Source organism: Ursus americanus, chromosome 9 (genome assembly GCF_024610735.1).
Source record: "Ursus americanus isolate L20-20 chromosome 9, mUrsAme1.1.p, whole genome shotgun sequence".
In the NCBI taxonomy this organism is placed as follows: domain Eukaryota; kingdom Metazoa; phylum Chordata; class Mammalia; order Carnivora; family Ursidae; genus Ursus; species Ursus americanus.
Window position 1 is genome coordinate 19,403,721 of NC_142135.1, and position 13,354 is coordinate 19,417,074.

General features: G+C 32.8%; 1 protein-coding gene across 4 annotated transcripts in view; it reads left to right on the forward strand.

Annotated features, from left to right (window-relative positions):
- TAF2 (TATA-box binding protein associated factor 2) overlaps nt 1–13,354 on the forward strand; it is an 88,371-nt gene that overhangs the window by 29,661 nt on the left and 45,356 nt on the right. For all 4 annotated transcript variants that reach the window (XM_045805737.2, XM_045805738.2, XM_045805739.2 and 1 more), the window contains exons 7-15: nt 1,355–1,539; nt 2,983–3,096; nt 4,293–4,392; nt 6,002–6,087; nt 8,472–8,607; nt 9,642–9,796; nt 10,476–10,590; nt 10,945–11,054; nt 12,825–12,890. In XM_045805737.2, coding sequence (XP_045661693.1) covers nt 1,355–1,539; nt 2,983–3,096; nt 4,293–4,392; nt 6,002–6,087; nt 8,472–8,607; nt 9,642–9,796; nt 10,476–10,590; nt 10,945–11,054; nt 12,825–12,890 — 1,067 coding nt within the window. The remainder of the gene's footprint in view (nt 1–1,354; nt 1,540–2,982; nt 3,097–4,292; nt 4,393–6,001; nt 6,088–8,471; nt 8,608–9,641; nt 9,797–10,475; nt 10,591–10,944; nt 11,055–12,824; nt 12,891–13,354) is intronic.

Below are 13,354 nucleotides of genomic sequence, written 5' to 3' on the forward strand. Positions count from 1 at the left end.
GTTAGGTTTAGACTGTCAGGAAGCTCCTCAGTCTGTTCTTGCATTTGCTTTCCTGAAATTCACAAGATTTATAAAGTCACTTGTGGAAAATATTCAAGATATTTTATGAATGGTTTTGCTTTTGCTGGCTTGACAGTGACTCTTAAAAGTATATTCGCTGATAAGATTGGCAGAGAATTTTATTATCTTTGGTAAGTGGTTAGCTGTAAAATCAGCATTTGATTAGTACCTACTTTGTATTTTGGAAGAATTTTTTTTCCCCACTCAAGCCATTGGATGGGAGAAAGGTAAATGATAGTTAAGAAGTATTTTTCTTGAATACTTAGAGCCTACTTTGTCCTTCTCTGTCTCAGATAGTTTTTATTGCATTATCAGATTTGCTATCATGTAGGTTTTTCTAAAAATCAATCTTTTTTTGATTAATAGTATTTTGGGTTTTGTTTGTGTACCAAGAAGAGTGCTAATTATGATGCACTTTGGGCCCTTGACCGTTAATCATACATAGATCCTCATCACTCATGTATGTTAGTCTATAATCTGTTCCAACACTGTTAGAAGAATAATTTTTTTCATACATTAAAAACTTTCCTTGACTCCACAGTCCTGCAACAATCAGAACTCTTTAGTATGACTTTCAGAATCTTCTAGAATTTGGCCCTAATTTTCCTTTCTACCTTTTTTCTCCATTACTTTCCTGTTTGTTATATTTGATATAATTACTTAGATTTTTCTGACCATACCATATTTCTATCTTTGACTTTGTTTGGGATGTCCTCTTTACCTCTTCATTCCTATCAAACGTTTGTCCAATTCAAAAGGTTAGCTCAGATTTAATCTCCAACATGAAACCTTACGAGGTTCTTCTAAACAGAGTGATTTCTGTCATTGTTGATGCCATTCATTTGGCACAGAGTCATAATATGGGATGAGATGGTATTTTATATTTGAGTGGTCATGTCCAAGGTGGGATGCATAGGACTATGACAAGTACAGTGTTCTCTAGGTGAGATATTTGTGAATCAAAGGTGGATTTGCAATAAGCCTTGGAAATTTAAATCTTTCTTGTTTTATGTACTTATGCAGAAGGCATTTTAATTTGGAACCAAAGTTGTATTTTCATTGGATCTAAGCTTTTTACAGATTTACAGTCCATCATGAATTTAATTTCCAAGTACAGTGAATATTTTGTAAACATGGTCAGTAAAAGTAATCACACTAGCATTTTCCCTCATTGCCATGAATTTGTTAGAAGGATTTATATGAAGTTTTCCTTATAATTGAGACATTTAGGAAATTTAAAATACTAAAGGTAACATTTAGTAACATGATCTTCTTCCCTGCTTTTTATTTTCAGGTTACTCATTTTTGTTTACCTCAACTTCTTCCATTGCTTAAACATACTACATCCTATCTTCATGAAGTTTTTGAATTTTATGAAGAAATTCTTACATGTCGATACCCATACTCCTGTTTTAAGACTGTATTCATTGATGAGGCTTATGTTGAAGTGGCTGCTTATGCTTCCATGAGTATTTTTAGGTTGGTATTTAAGATTTGAAATGCCCAAATGAAGGTAATGATATGAGGTTATTTTGTGATCAATTTTAAGATAGGTTTCAAACTTTTTTCCTTTAATTTAAATATAGTTGATTTTATAGAACATCTAATGTTTTTAAAATACAAAATGTAGAAAAGAGTAAAAAATAAAATTTCCAAGTGACCCAAAACACTTCTATTACTTTTTTCCAGATATAACTGATAGTGATGTTTTACAGATTTTTAGTCTCTTCCCTTTATGTATTTAAAAAAAATCATACAAGTTATATAATAGATGTCTAATGCATTTTTTTCCTAGCATCATTTAAAAATTTACTGATGTTGTCAGAAATTTCTTTGCCAGTTATAAAAGAAAACTTCATTTTTTTCCTTTCTCTTCCTGCTAATTACCGTCTTTATTTCCTTGGAAAGTTCAAGATTTATAAATTTTATGCCTTAGCTTCAATCATTTTATCCTATCTGGGCCTAAATTTTCTCATCTGTAAAAGGGGAATGATAATATTGCCCCTGTAGTCTCCAGAATATGTTAGAAAGATCTCATGGGTTGGTGTATTTGAAAGTAAACAATGGACTCAGTTGATAGATTATGTGACTCTTGAGGTTGTGAGTTCAAGCCCTACATTGGGTGTAGAGCTTACTTAAAAAAAAAAAAAATTGGGGGGCGCCTGGGTGGCTCAGTCAGTTAAGCGTCTGTCTTTGACTCAGGTCGTGATCCCAGGGTCTTGGAATTGAGCCCCACATCGGGCTCCCTGCTCAGCAGGGGAGTCTGCTTTTTCTTCAGTCTCTGCCCCTGCTTGTGCTCTCTCTCTCTCTCATTCACTCTCTTTCTCAAATAAATAAAATCTTTTTAAAAAATTAATAGTTATTGGGGCGCCTGGGTGGCACAGCGGTTAAGCATCTGCCTTCAGCTCAGGGTGTGATCCCGGCGTTATGGGATCGAGTCCCACATCAGGCTCCTCTGCTATGAGCCTGCTTCTTCCTCTCCCACTCCCCCTGCTTGTGTTCCCTCTCTCACTGGCTGTCTCTGTCTCTGTCGAATAAATAAATAAAATCTTTAAAAAAAATTAATAGTTATTATTGGGAAAAGGTTTTTTAAATTAGAACTAGAGCCCTTCATAGGAGGATCAGTTTCTGATGAGCGTATCTGTTTCAGGCTAATGATAATTTCCTTTTCCCCCACAAAAAGATACTTACATTTTTCATGGAAATCAATGGGAAACATTACAGTCCTTGCTTTAGGCAAAAGTTAGTTAAGATTACAGATTTCACCTAAATTTTGAAAAGATGTGAAAGCTTTTGGAAGAATGTTCTGTTTTTATTCTTTTATGTTGAACTTGAATTCCCTTATTTTTAAAAGTGATTATTTTATTTTGATTGAATCATTGTTTATTTCTCGGTTATAATTAGCTATCTCTTAAATTCCAGCACAAATCTGTTACATAGTGCCATGATTATAGATGAGACACCTCTGACTAGAAGGTGTTTAGCCCAGTCCTTGGCACAGCAGTTTTTTGGATGTTTCATATCCAGAATGTCTTGGTGAGTAATTTCATAGTTTATAACCACTGAGATAAAGAATTGGGAAAGTTTGTTTTTGTTTTCTTTTCCTGTATTTTCTTTTCTCTTTGTATATTTAGAGAAAAATAATGAGTATAAGTTTCATCCCAAATTTTTGTCTATCAATTCACTGTAGTTCTATAGCTTTTAAAAGAATTTTGTTAGCAGCAATTTCTTAGAAAACTGAATGAATACTGTAGGTACAAGGCCTTGAATGTGCAAAAAAATGTAGTTAGAATTCTAGTGTCAATGTTCAATGTAACTAGTAATGTTCAGGATCACGTATAAGGCAAAATAACAGTCTTCTACAATAGTAATAATGATGTAGGGATTTTCCTTTGTGTTTAACTTTGTACTAATATACTTGAAAGAAGTAAGAGATAAGAACACTTAATTTTTTTATTAACTTGAGATGAATTTGAAGAAATACATGAAACACCCTTAAGGTTATAATTTATTTTTGTGACCATTCTGTGCTATATGTAATATATGAATTTGAAGAAATACATGAAACACCCTTAAGGTTATAATTTATTTTTGTGACCATTCTGTGCTATATGTAATACATGAATATTCTTTTTCTTTTTTGTTGGCAGAGGGTAAGTCCCTCTTGATTTGTAATTTTTCCACAGTCATATAGTTTCACTGAAGAATAGTGCCTGGACCATTGTAGGCAAAATGTTTGAATAAATAAATGAATGAATGGATAAGTATATGAATGAATAGATGAATGAGTGGTGTTAATAACCCTTTCTTTTTGAAAAACCAAAAATAAGTAAACTTTAGATCTTGGAATCCCATTGATAATTATGCATGGGATTGGCAAATATGAACTTTAAAAATTGAGCAGTACAGTCTTGGCTTTGGGCAAGTATTTCCTTGGAGGCAGATAATATGGACAGAGTTGGCCAGAAGGGAAACATAGGGACATTACTTGAAATAAGATGGAAAGCAGATGTGAGGAAGGTGTAATGAATGGGTAAGTAGAACTCATTGGGAGGAAGTGGTTAAAGCAAATATTTTGTTAATACTTCATAAAAAATTATTTTCATTTTTTAAATTATGCATAAAAGTACACACTATAACATGTTCTGTTATCCTCTTTGGCCTTAACTGAAAATTTTTATGATGAAGAGAATTTTTATGATTAAAAGAATATATTTTGACTTTTTGTATAGGTCTGATGAATGGGTACTGAAGGGAATTTCTGGCTATATTTATGGACTTTGGATGAAAAAAACTTTTGGTGTTAATGAATACCGCCATTGGATTAAAGAGGTAAAAACAGCCAGATCCATTACCCATTTAGAAGTCAACAAGACATGTTAGTCTTCCTGATTCACAAGTCACTTGTTCTTTACTTTTCATAATTGTAAAATACCGTCATTTGTAAGTGCCTAATTTTTTGCAGTAAGATGAAAATCACTTTACTGAGAAAGACTAATGGTCTGTTTTATCTAGTTCCATTGTCAGTGTTAACTTCCAAAGACTTTTTTGCTAATAAGCAAGAGAGTATTTAAGCTCTTTCACCATCAGATTAGTTGTTAGATATATCCAAGCTCTTTGTAGTAGTCATTCATAATATAACTCTGTGCTTCCTAAATTTGTTTAGACTTAGAGCCCAGCTTCTGGAGTCAGATTGCTTTTCAGTCTGCCTCATACATTTACAAGCTTTGTGACTTGGGCTAATCTTTCTAAGTCTCATCTTTATAAGGAGAGTAGATGGGGATTATGAGACATCATACATGTAATGTGCATAGTGCCTTGTACATGGTAAGTGCTTCTTATATGCTGGCTAGTCCTTCAGTGCATTTATGTTCTCTGTCATTGTCATGTCTTTTTCCTATTATTTAAGGATTTGTCCAAAAGGAAAAAAATCAACTGTATTTTGCCTAGTCCTTTCTGTTCATGTACATATACATTTTACTCATCTTGTGCTTAACTCCTTCCTTCTCAAGTGGAAAAATTTTGACCTTTAATATCTTTATGAAATAGACCCCTCCATCTTCCCCGTTTCTCATTTTACGTATCTTCATCATCCAAACCTAAACTCAGGTGAGCCAAAAGGTAATTGTAAAGAATTTCAAACATCTAGAACCATACAAGAATTTATACATCTAAACTGGAAGAGTCTATTCTTCATTTCAAAAATTATTAATGAAGAGAAAAAATAACATATAGCACTTAACAATGTTTCAGGAACTACTATAAACATTTTACAGATATTAACTATATTAATCTTCCTAACTACCCTGTTATTACCCCCCATTTTACAGATGAGGAAACTGAGGCATAGAGATGTTTAATTATTTGGCCAAAGTTACACAGCTAGTAAATAGTAGAGCCAGGATTCAAACCTGGTTTTTAACTACTTCACTATGATTTTTACCACTTCTGTATATTGCTTATATATTATTTAAACTAGTCATGAGTTTCTAACATAGTTCTCTTGTCTTTTTTTCACTTTTTTTCCCCACTTTGATCTATATCATATTAGAGAAAACTGAGGAAGCATTAAAATGGTAGATTCCTGACATGTTATCTCCATTTCTTTTTACTTGCCTCAGTCCTCCATCAGAAACAAAATACAGAGAAGGAACAAATGAACTTGGAACACAGGTCAGAGAAGGTTGGGAAGAGCCATTAGGAAAAATTGGCAGGCTGCTGGCCAGCCCTGAAGTCACAAAGGAGAGAAGGCTTTTTGGCTCTATTATTGAGCCAGCTGTGTAGTCTGCTTTGTTTATAAGAACATAAGCTACTTTATTAATATATTTAATTTATTTTAAGAAACTTACATTTTGATTCCAGGAAATGAGAAATCAGGGTTCAGTTCTAAAATTTGATACGTAAAGAAATTTTCACTGACTCCTATTTTTATCTTTTTTAGGAGCTAGACAAAATAGTGGCATATGAATTAAAAACTGGTGGAGTTTTACTGCATCCCATGTTTGGTGGAGGAAAAGAGAAGGATAAGTATGTTCGTTATTCAGAGGTGGTATTATAAACCTTGTATTATGGGTTCAGTCTTTCAGGATTACTTGGGGTGTGTATTGAGGCCCACACAGGCCAAAATAATAGTATGTAATAATATTGAAGCCACAAATACTGGTAATACTCTCGTTACTCCTTTCCCTACTTTACTATTTTTACTGCATGTGATAGCTACAAATGGATTTAAACATTAAAGGAAGACTCTCAAAAAATATAAAGCTTTACTCTTTTCCATGTTAATTTCCAGATGCTAGTATATTGTACTGTTCTTAGGAAAGTTTAAAAATAATGGAAACAAGTATTTTGCTTATGGACCACCAATTATTTTTTTTAAGTCTAAGTGGATAATTTCAACTTCAGGACATCCTACCTATACCTGTATATCTGAATGGCCACCTACCTAGACACTTACTTATTTACTCTTTGGCTTTTTCCCTTCTTTCCTTCTACTTCCCTCTCTCTCTACCTTCCATCTCTTCTTTCTTTCCCTTTCTTTCTGTTGTGTAGCAAGTCCCTGTAAAGGAGACAACCACTTAGAGCAAAACAATGATATTAGTAGGCAGTGTTGTTTATTCTAGTGTCCGTGGATTCCCTAAAGGAATATGGATTGAAATGGACAGGAAAGTTTTTCTGTATTTTCACTAATTGTTAGCTGACATTTTATATTTTCCTTAACTATGAATGTAGGCAACAGACAATGCTGTGACTTTGTCAACAGTAGAAATCATAGATCTTTTCCTATCACATTATAATTTTTAGCAGATATTTTGAAACACTCTGCACTTAATCACCACCTCAGTATTACTGTAATAGACCACTGCCAGATCTTGTTATTTAATGCATTAATAAACTAGCACATATATTGGTATATCATAATTTTTAAATATTTTTATAACTGCATTTCATTATAATTGGTTTTCTCTGTAATTCTATATATTTTATTTTGTGCATATGAAAGCAGTTTCTCAAAAGAGGACCCATAGGATTAACCAGGCTGCCCAAGTGTCTAAAAGCACCACAGAAATTAAGAAATTTGAAGTTGTTTAACCAGTAGCCTTTTCTTTGTTGTAGTGTAGAAATTTGGAGTTAGACAAACTTGGATTTTTGTCATTATTTTTGTGATCTGAGAAAATCACATAACCTTTCTGTGTGTGTTTTAATGTGTAAAATGACAGTGATAGTCCTTAACCAGGTTGGTTGTGAGGATTTCTTGAGATCAAGTTTCATAAATACTAGTTCCTTTCACTTTCTTCTCCTTACTGCCTGGTGTATGACAGTTTCCCAGCATATAATTAGAGCATTACCATGGTGTGTAAATATTATTTACACTAAATGCTTTTACTTTGGTTCTGCCCATTTATTTTGCTCTTGTATGTTTAATTTTTAAAGACAAAAAAAGGTCTAGAAGCAGTATACCTCCTTTCCACCAATTCCTCTTGGAGATAGCCATGACCTTTTTTTTTGTATGGCATTACCAAATGTAGTTCAGTCATATACATATTACTGTGTAACTGTCAAATTGACAAATACTTTAAATTTTGATATGCCATATTTTAAGGAAGTGTAAGGACTACCTTTACACATTAATTGTGAGAGTGTAATTTGTTACGGTGATTTTGAAGGGTAATTTGTTGGTACCAATCAAACGTTTAAAATAGATGATTTTCAGATTCAGTAGTTGTATTTCTAGCTATGTTGTTATATAGAAATTCTACTTCTAGACATTTGCCATACGGAAATACTTGCACATGTGTAAAAAGACATTCACTACAGCATTATTAAAATAGTGAAAAATTTTAAGTTTCTTTAATGTTCATATATGTCATAATTTTTTTTTACTGGACTGTACCTTTCTTTTAATTTACTGATGATCTCTTTCATCATTTTGGAATTTAAAATTTTTTCATAGTCAGTCTGGTCTTTGTCCCCTGGATTTTATTTATTTTTTTATTTTAGGAAGATTTTTCCCACCCTAGAATTAGGAAAAGAAATTTTTTTCTTTCTTTTCTTCTAGTACTTTTATAATTGTTCTTGATATGTAATGCACCTGGAATGTTTTTTTGTGTGTATGGTTTAACCTTGGGATATTGGTTAGAATTACATTATTTTTAATGATGAATTTGGAGAGCACTAAAATATTGGCTCTGTTCCTATCTAGGAGCTTGGCATGTGTTTTTATTAAAATCTTTCTTTATGTTTTTTCATGAAACTTCATAATTTTCTTTCAGTTAAGTTTATTTTTAGAAGTTTCCTAGCTTAGAATTTCCTAAGAAATTACTGAGTTATATTATCATGATGTGGCCATGAAACTTACTGTTTACTTAATACCAATTTGTTTTATTAAGTACAGCTGTTTATGTTTTTAGTCCGGCATCTCATCTACACTTTTCAATAAAGCATCCGCATACGCTTTCTTGGGAATACTACACTATGTTTCAGTGTAAAGCTCACCTCGTGATGAGATTGATTGAAAATAGGATCAGTATGGAATTCATGCTACAAGTAAGTATTAAAGTTAAGGACTTAACAGTTGTAAAGAAAGATATGTTCTGTATATATAAGCTGAATGCTATTCTGTAGAATAGGAGTCAGGGCAGCTGGGGTTATAGCAGGAATTCTGTTACTTATGAGCTGTTTCCTCACTAAGTAACCTGTGCTTTTTGTTTGTGTTTCCTCAGATGTAGAATGGGTATCAGTACTTTACCCATTTAATGTTGGATTGTCATGGATATAAAATTAGAATGTGAGGATGAAAGTAAGACCTAGTTGTACATATGATTTTGTATTCAGCATTATTTAAATATTAAGGATGAACTGCCACTTAGAGTGTTTTCAATAGAAAAAAAAAACCTATCTGAAAGATGTTTATTTTTGCTACTATTAAATTCTGCCATATATTTTAAGCAATTTTGGTATAAATAGTTGAGATATAGTGATGGAGGTAGTAGAAACAAGATGTATTGTAAATGTTCAGCTAATTTTTTCCCTACTGTTAACATTCTTACAGGTGAGTGAAAAATAACTTTTTAGTAATTTTTTAAAAGTATTTTATGTTTGCCTTAAAATTAAGTTTCTTTAATCTTTCTGTCCTTTACCTTTAGAGTGGAGAAATACTAATGAGAGATGGTCCATAAAGAAACTTTTTAGAGCTGTATAAGTCTTCATGAGTGTTCTCAACTTGCTAAATTTTTAGTTTCTTTGTAAAGCTCATGATACTATAAATTATAGGTATTATATATTATTGTTATTATAATCCTTAAAAACAGTGTTTTTGTTTTTTAATTGTTTGGCCAGGACATTATTAAACTTGAATTATGTTTTGAAGAAGAGTAATTTTATAGTCCAGCTGTTTAAATTTCTGCGTACTTTTATTGCTAATAGTCCTTGACTAGATCCGCCTATATAGTAAGATGTGAAATTATTATCTTTGGAATTGACTGTAGTAAAGTCATAATGCAAAGTGAGTATAGTACAGAATTGAAAACAATGTATATTATGTTATACAAAGTTACTAAATGACACTTTCATTATTACAGGTTTTCAATAAACTGTTAAGTTTGGCTAGTACTGCTTCATCACAGAAGTTCCAGTCACATATGTGGAGTCAGATGTTGGTTTCCACATCTGGGTTTTTGAAATCCATCTCAAATGTTTCTGGTAAAGACATCCAGCCTTTAATAAAGCAGTGGGTGTATCCTTTTCGGTAGCAGCTCAACAAGGAGGAGAAGGAAATAAGGTTATATGTGTCAGGGGAAGGAGGAAAAAGAAAGATTTGGGAGACCAAAGGAGAAGAACTATTTAAGTCGCTAAATAGTAGTAGGAATAACTAGAAACCATAAATCATTCCTGCTAAGGTACCTATTAATCTTTTGAGATGCACACACACATGTTTATGCTTGCAAAATTTGGCATATTTTGAATTACTTTTTAGTGTGTGAGTATAGCAATAGGTTTGATGGTGGTGGAGGTAAAATAATCCACCAGACTGGCCTGCAGGATTACTTGTAAGATGCAGTAGTCTGCTTGCTTTTAGATGTGGTAAGGGGTTGGCACAACTTAAGTGGTATCTGGGAACTTTTCAATTTTTACATTTTTTCATATCAAAGCACTATTATATTAATAACCCATAGAGTGGTTTTGCTTCTTTCAAAACACAAATTTGTTAATGTTTCAGAAATTTTGTTTAAGTCTGGGGAAACATTTTTCACAAAAATTTTGAATACTTTGCCACCTGGTTTACCCTGAAGTGTGCTCTCAGGCCTTGAACTGGTGAGAATGCGTTTGAAAGTTATCACCTACGATAATGAGTCGTTTATTTTGTTTAGTACGTATTCATTTCAATATGCAGAAATTCCTTTACAATTCTTCAGAGACCAAAGTGGAGTGGTAAAATTTTATGGAAGTTTTGCATTTAATAGAAAGCGAAATGTTTTGGAATTAGAAATAAAGCAAGATTATACATCCCCTGGAACTCAGAAATATGTGGTAAGATTTTTTTCCAAAATGGCCTTTTGTACTGCTTTCTTCCATTTTCAATATAGGAAGGGTTGATGGGTGGAGAGCTGGTTAGAAGTTTCATAATGAGATTTTGTTTCCAAAGGTTGAAATTGAGAAAACACCAAGTGTCAATGATGGGTCACTGAAGAGGTTATGATGGAGATTTCAGGGGACACAGATTATCCCAGTTCTCCCCTCCCTTGGCACCAACTACCTTTCTGTGTCTCCAGATACACGTCTTCTATAGTACTATTTTATTTCTTAAAATATATATCTGTACACATAAGAATACATATGTGGTATTTTTCTAGCATTATCTTTGAACACTGTTTCTTTTTAAAGGGACCCCTTAAAGTGACAGTGCAGGAGTTAGATGGATCCTTCAATCATACGTTGCAAATTGAAGAAAACAGCCTTAAGCATGATATTCCCTGTCATTCCAAAAGCAGAAGGTAGGCGTTGAATCATAACTTTAAACTGAAGTTGGTAATTAAACTATAAGTCTCATAGATTAAAATGCCAAAGTAGAAATCCTAATATATACCTAAGTTTCAAGTAGAGAGCATGTTATCTGGTACCTTTTTTTCTTCCTTCTATTTCAAGTTGATATTACCACATATTCTTTATTTGCTTTCTGTTCTTGACAGCATTTTTATTCTTTGAATTAATTAATTTAAAAATTTAGGTTTCAGAATCTTTATTTTGTAGGCTCAGGGGGAGGTAGAATAGAAGTTTGATTTTTTTGCAGCCACGAAAAATTCAAGGCAAAGTGCATAGGTTTGTTGTTATTAGTCTCATTGGATTAATATCTGTAGTAAATATTGGAGAAATGATCATTGAATTTAAAGGAAGGAGCTGAATACGTATGTCATAAAAAGCTTCTGCATTTTCTTTACTGTGTCTTTCTCCTTTTCTCTGTATCACCATTCCTTTACAGAGCATTTTTTTTTTAAATTTTAAGTAATCACTATACCCAACATAGGGCTCGAACTCAGAATCCTGATATCAAGAGTCACATGCTCCTCTAGCTGAGCCAGCCAGGCGCCCCTTTATTTATTTATGTTAAGTAATCCTATACCCAACATGGAGCTCGAACTCACAATCCTGAGATCAAGAGTTTCATGCTCTTCCAACTGAGCCAGCCAGGCGCCCCTTAAAAACATTCTTGTTGTCTTTCCAAAAGACACATTGTCATTTTCCTTAAAAAATGTTCAACTGTTCATCTTCTATGTAATATGTTTTTTCTTTACCGCTGTTGTTTAACTTAGCCATTATAATGCATGTATTCTGAATAGTGAAAGATGGGAACATTTTTGTGCTTTGCTGGATTGTGTAGTAATATCAAAACTTCAGGAACAGAAGTTTTACACTCATGACTACATTGAGGTCGTGTCAGACAGATGAGGATGTCATTTGATTTTGATGGCCTTCAGAAACTTGATTCTGAAATTTCCTTGAAACCATTTTTTCTCTGCAAAAATTCTCAGTTCAGGCTGAAATTTCCCTTTCCTTTTGTTCTGTCTACCTTGGAAATTGGGAACCTCCGATTGCTACTCTTTTCATAATGTTTCCTCAGAGTTTTTTCTCTGTAGTAACAGTATGTTCTTTGGTGTTGACTGTTCTCTGTTCCTATTTTAACTTGTAGTCACCCAAGTTTTTAGTGTATATTTAGTAGATTTTATGATTCAAGAGCAATTTGCATGGAAGCAATTGTTTTTGAGGGGGGGATTATCCTAAATCTTTTTCATATTAATTAGTTGTACATGTTAATTAATACTATTAAGATGTTTTATAGTTAATCACATACTTCATTTCATATGGGAAAGCTCCTTGCACATAGAGCACATGTTCAAAATTATTCATGTCTCATTTCAGTTATTTTTTCAGCGTGGTTATTTTTTCAATTTTTTTATAAGGGATTTGTTTGTCGATAGATCAATCTTTTCTGCATAAAATTGCAGCTTACCAGTTCTTGGAAGTACAACTATGTTTTAACCTTCATTTAGTTACATAATTTTGCTTTTTGTTAAGCTTTGATCAGGAAGACATTTCAGTATCATTGACTTCATTCCCTTTAAATTCTGTTACATTCACTATCCCTGCTTCCTCAAGCTGTCTTACAACGTTGCCTGAAATTTTTATTTTGAACTTCAGCTGTTCTTTATCTCCTTTCAGAATTGGAAATGTCACACTTCATAAACTTAACTTTTCCCTAAATGTAGGAATAAGAAGAAAAAAATTCCACTGATGAATGGAGAAGAAGTTGACATGGATCTTTCTGCGATGGAGTAAGTCAGTTACTTGAGTTTAGAGATAGAATATTATATTTTCTCATTTGTCTTGTTATGTACATCTAAAAGTATGTAAATGTGTTGAAACTGCTGCTTTTAAAACTTTGAAAGTCCAGAAAAATGCAGTGTTTCTCAACTATAATGTGCATGTCAGTCACTTGCAGATCTTAAAATGCAGTTTCTGATCTCGTACTTCACTAGGGGTCCTGATAGTCTATTTCTAGGGAGCTCAGATGATAGAGATTCTTCTTGGACAAGACTTTGAGGCTCCCTGTGCTTTCAAAATACAGTTTAAATATCACTGTTCTAAATTTTATGTGGTAATATTCTGATTGGCAGTGTTTTATTTCTAAAAATACTGTAGCTCAGACTTCATTTTGCTCATCCATATTGTGCCTGTGTATTTTTTTTTATAAAACATCTGTAATTTTTTACTAGTTTGTTTGCCAAATATTACTGCT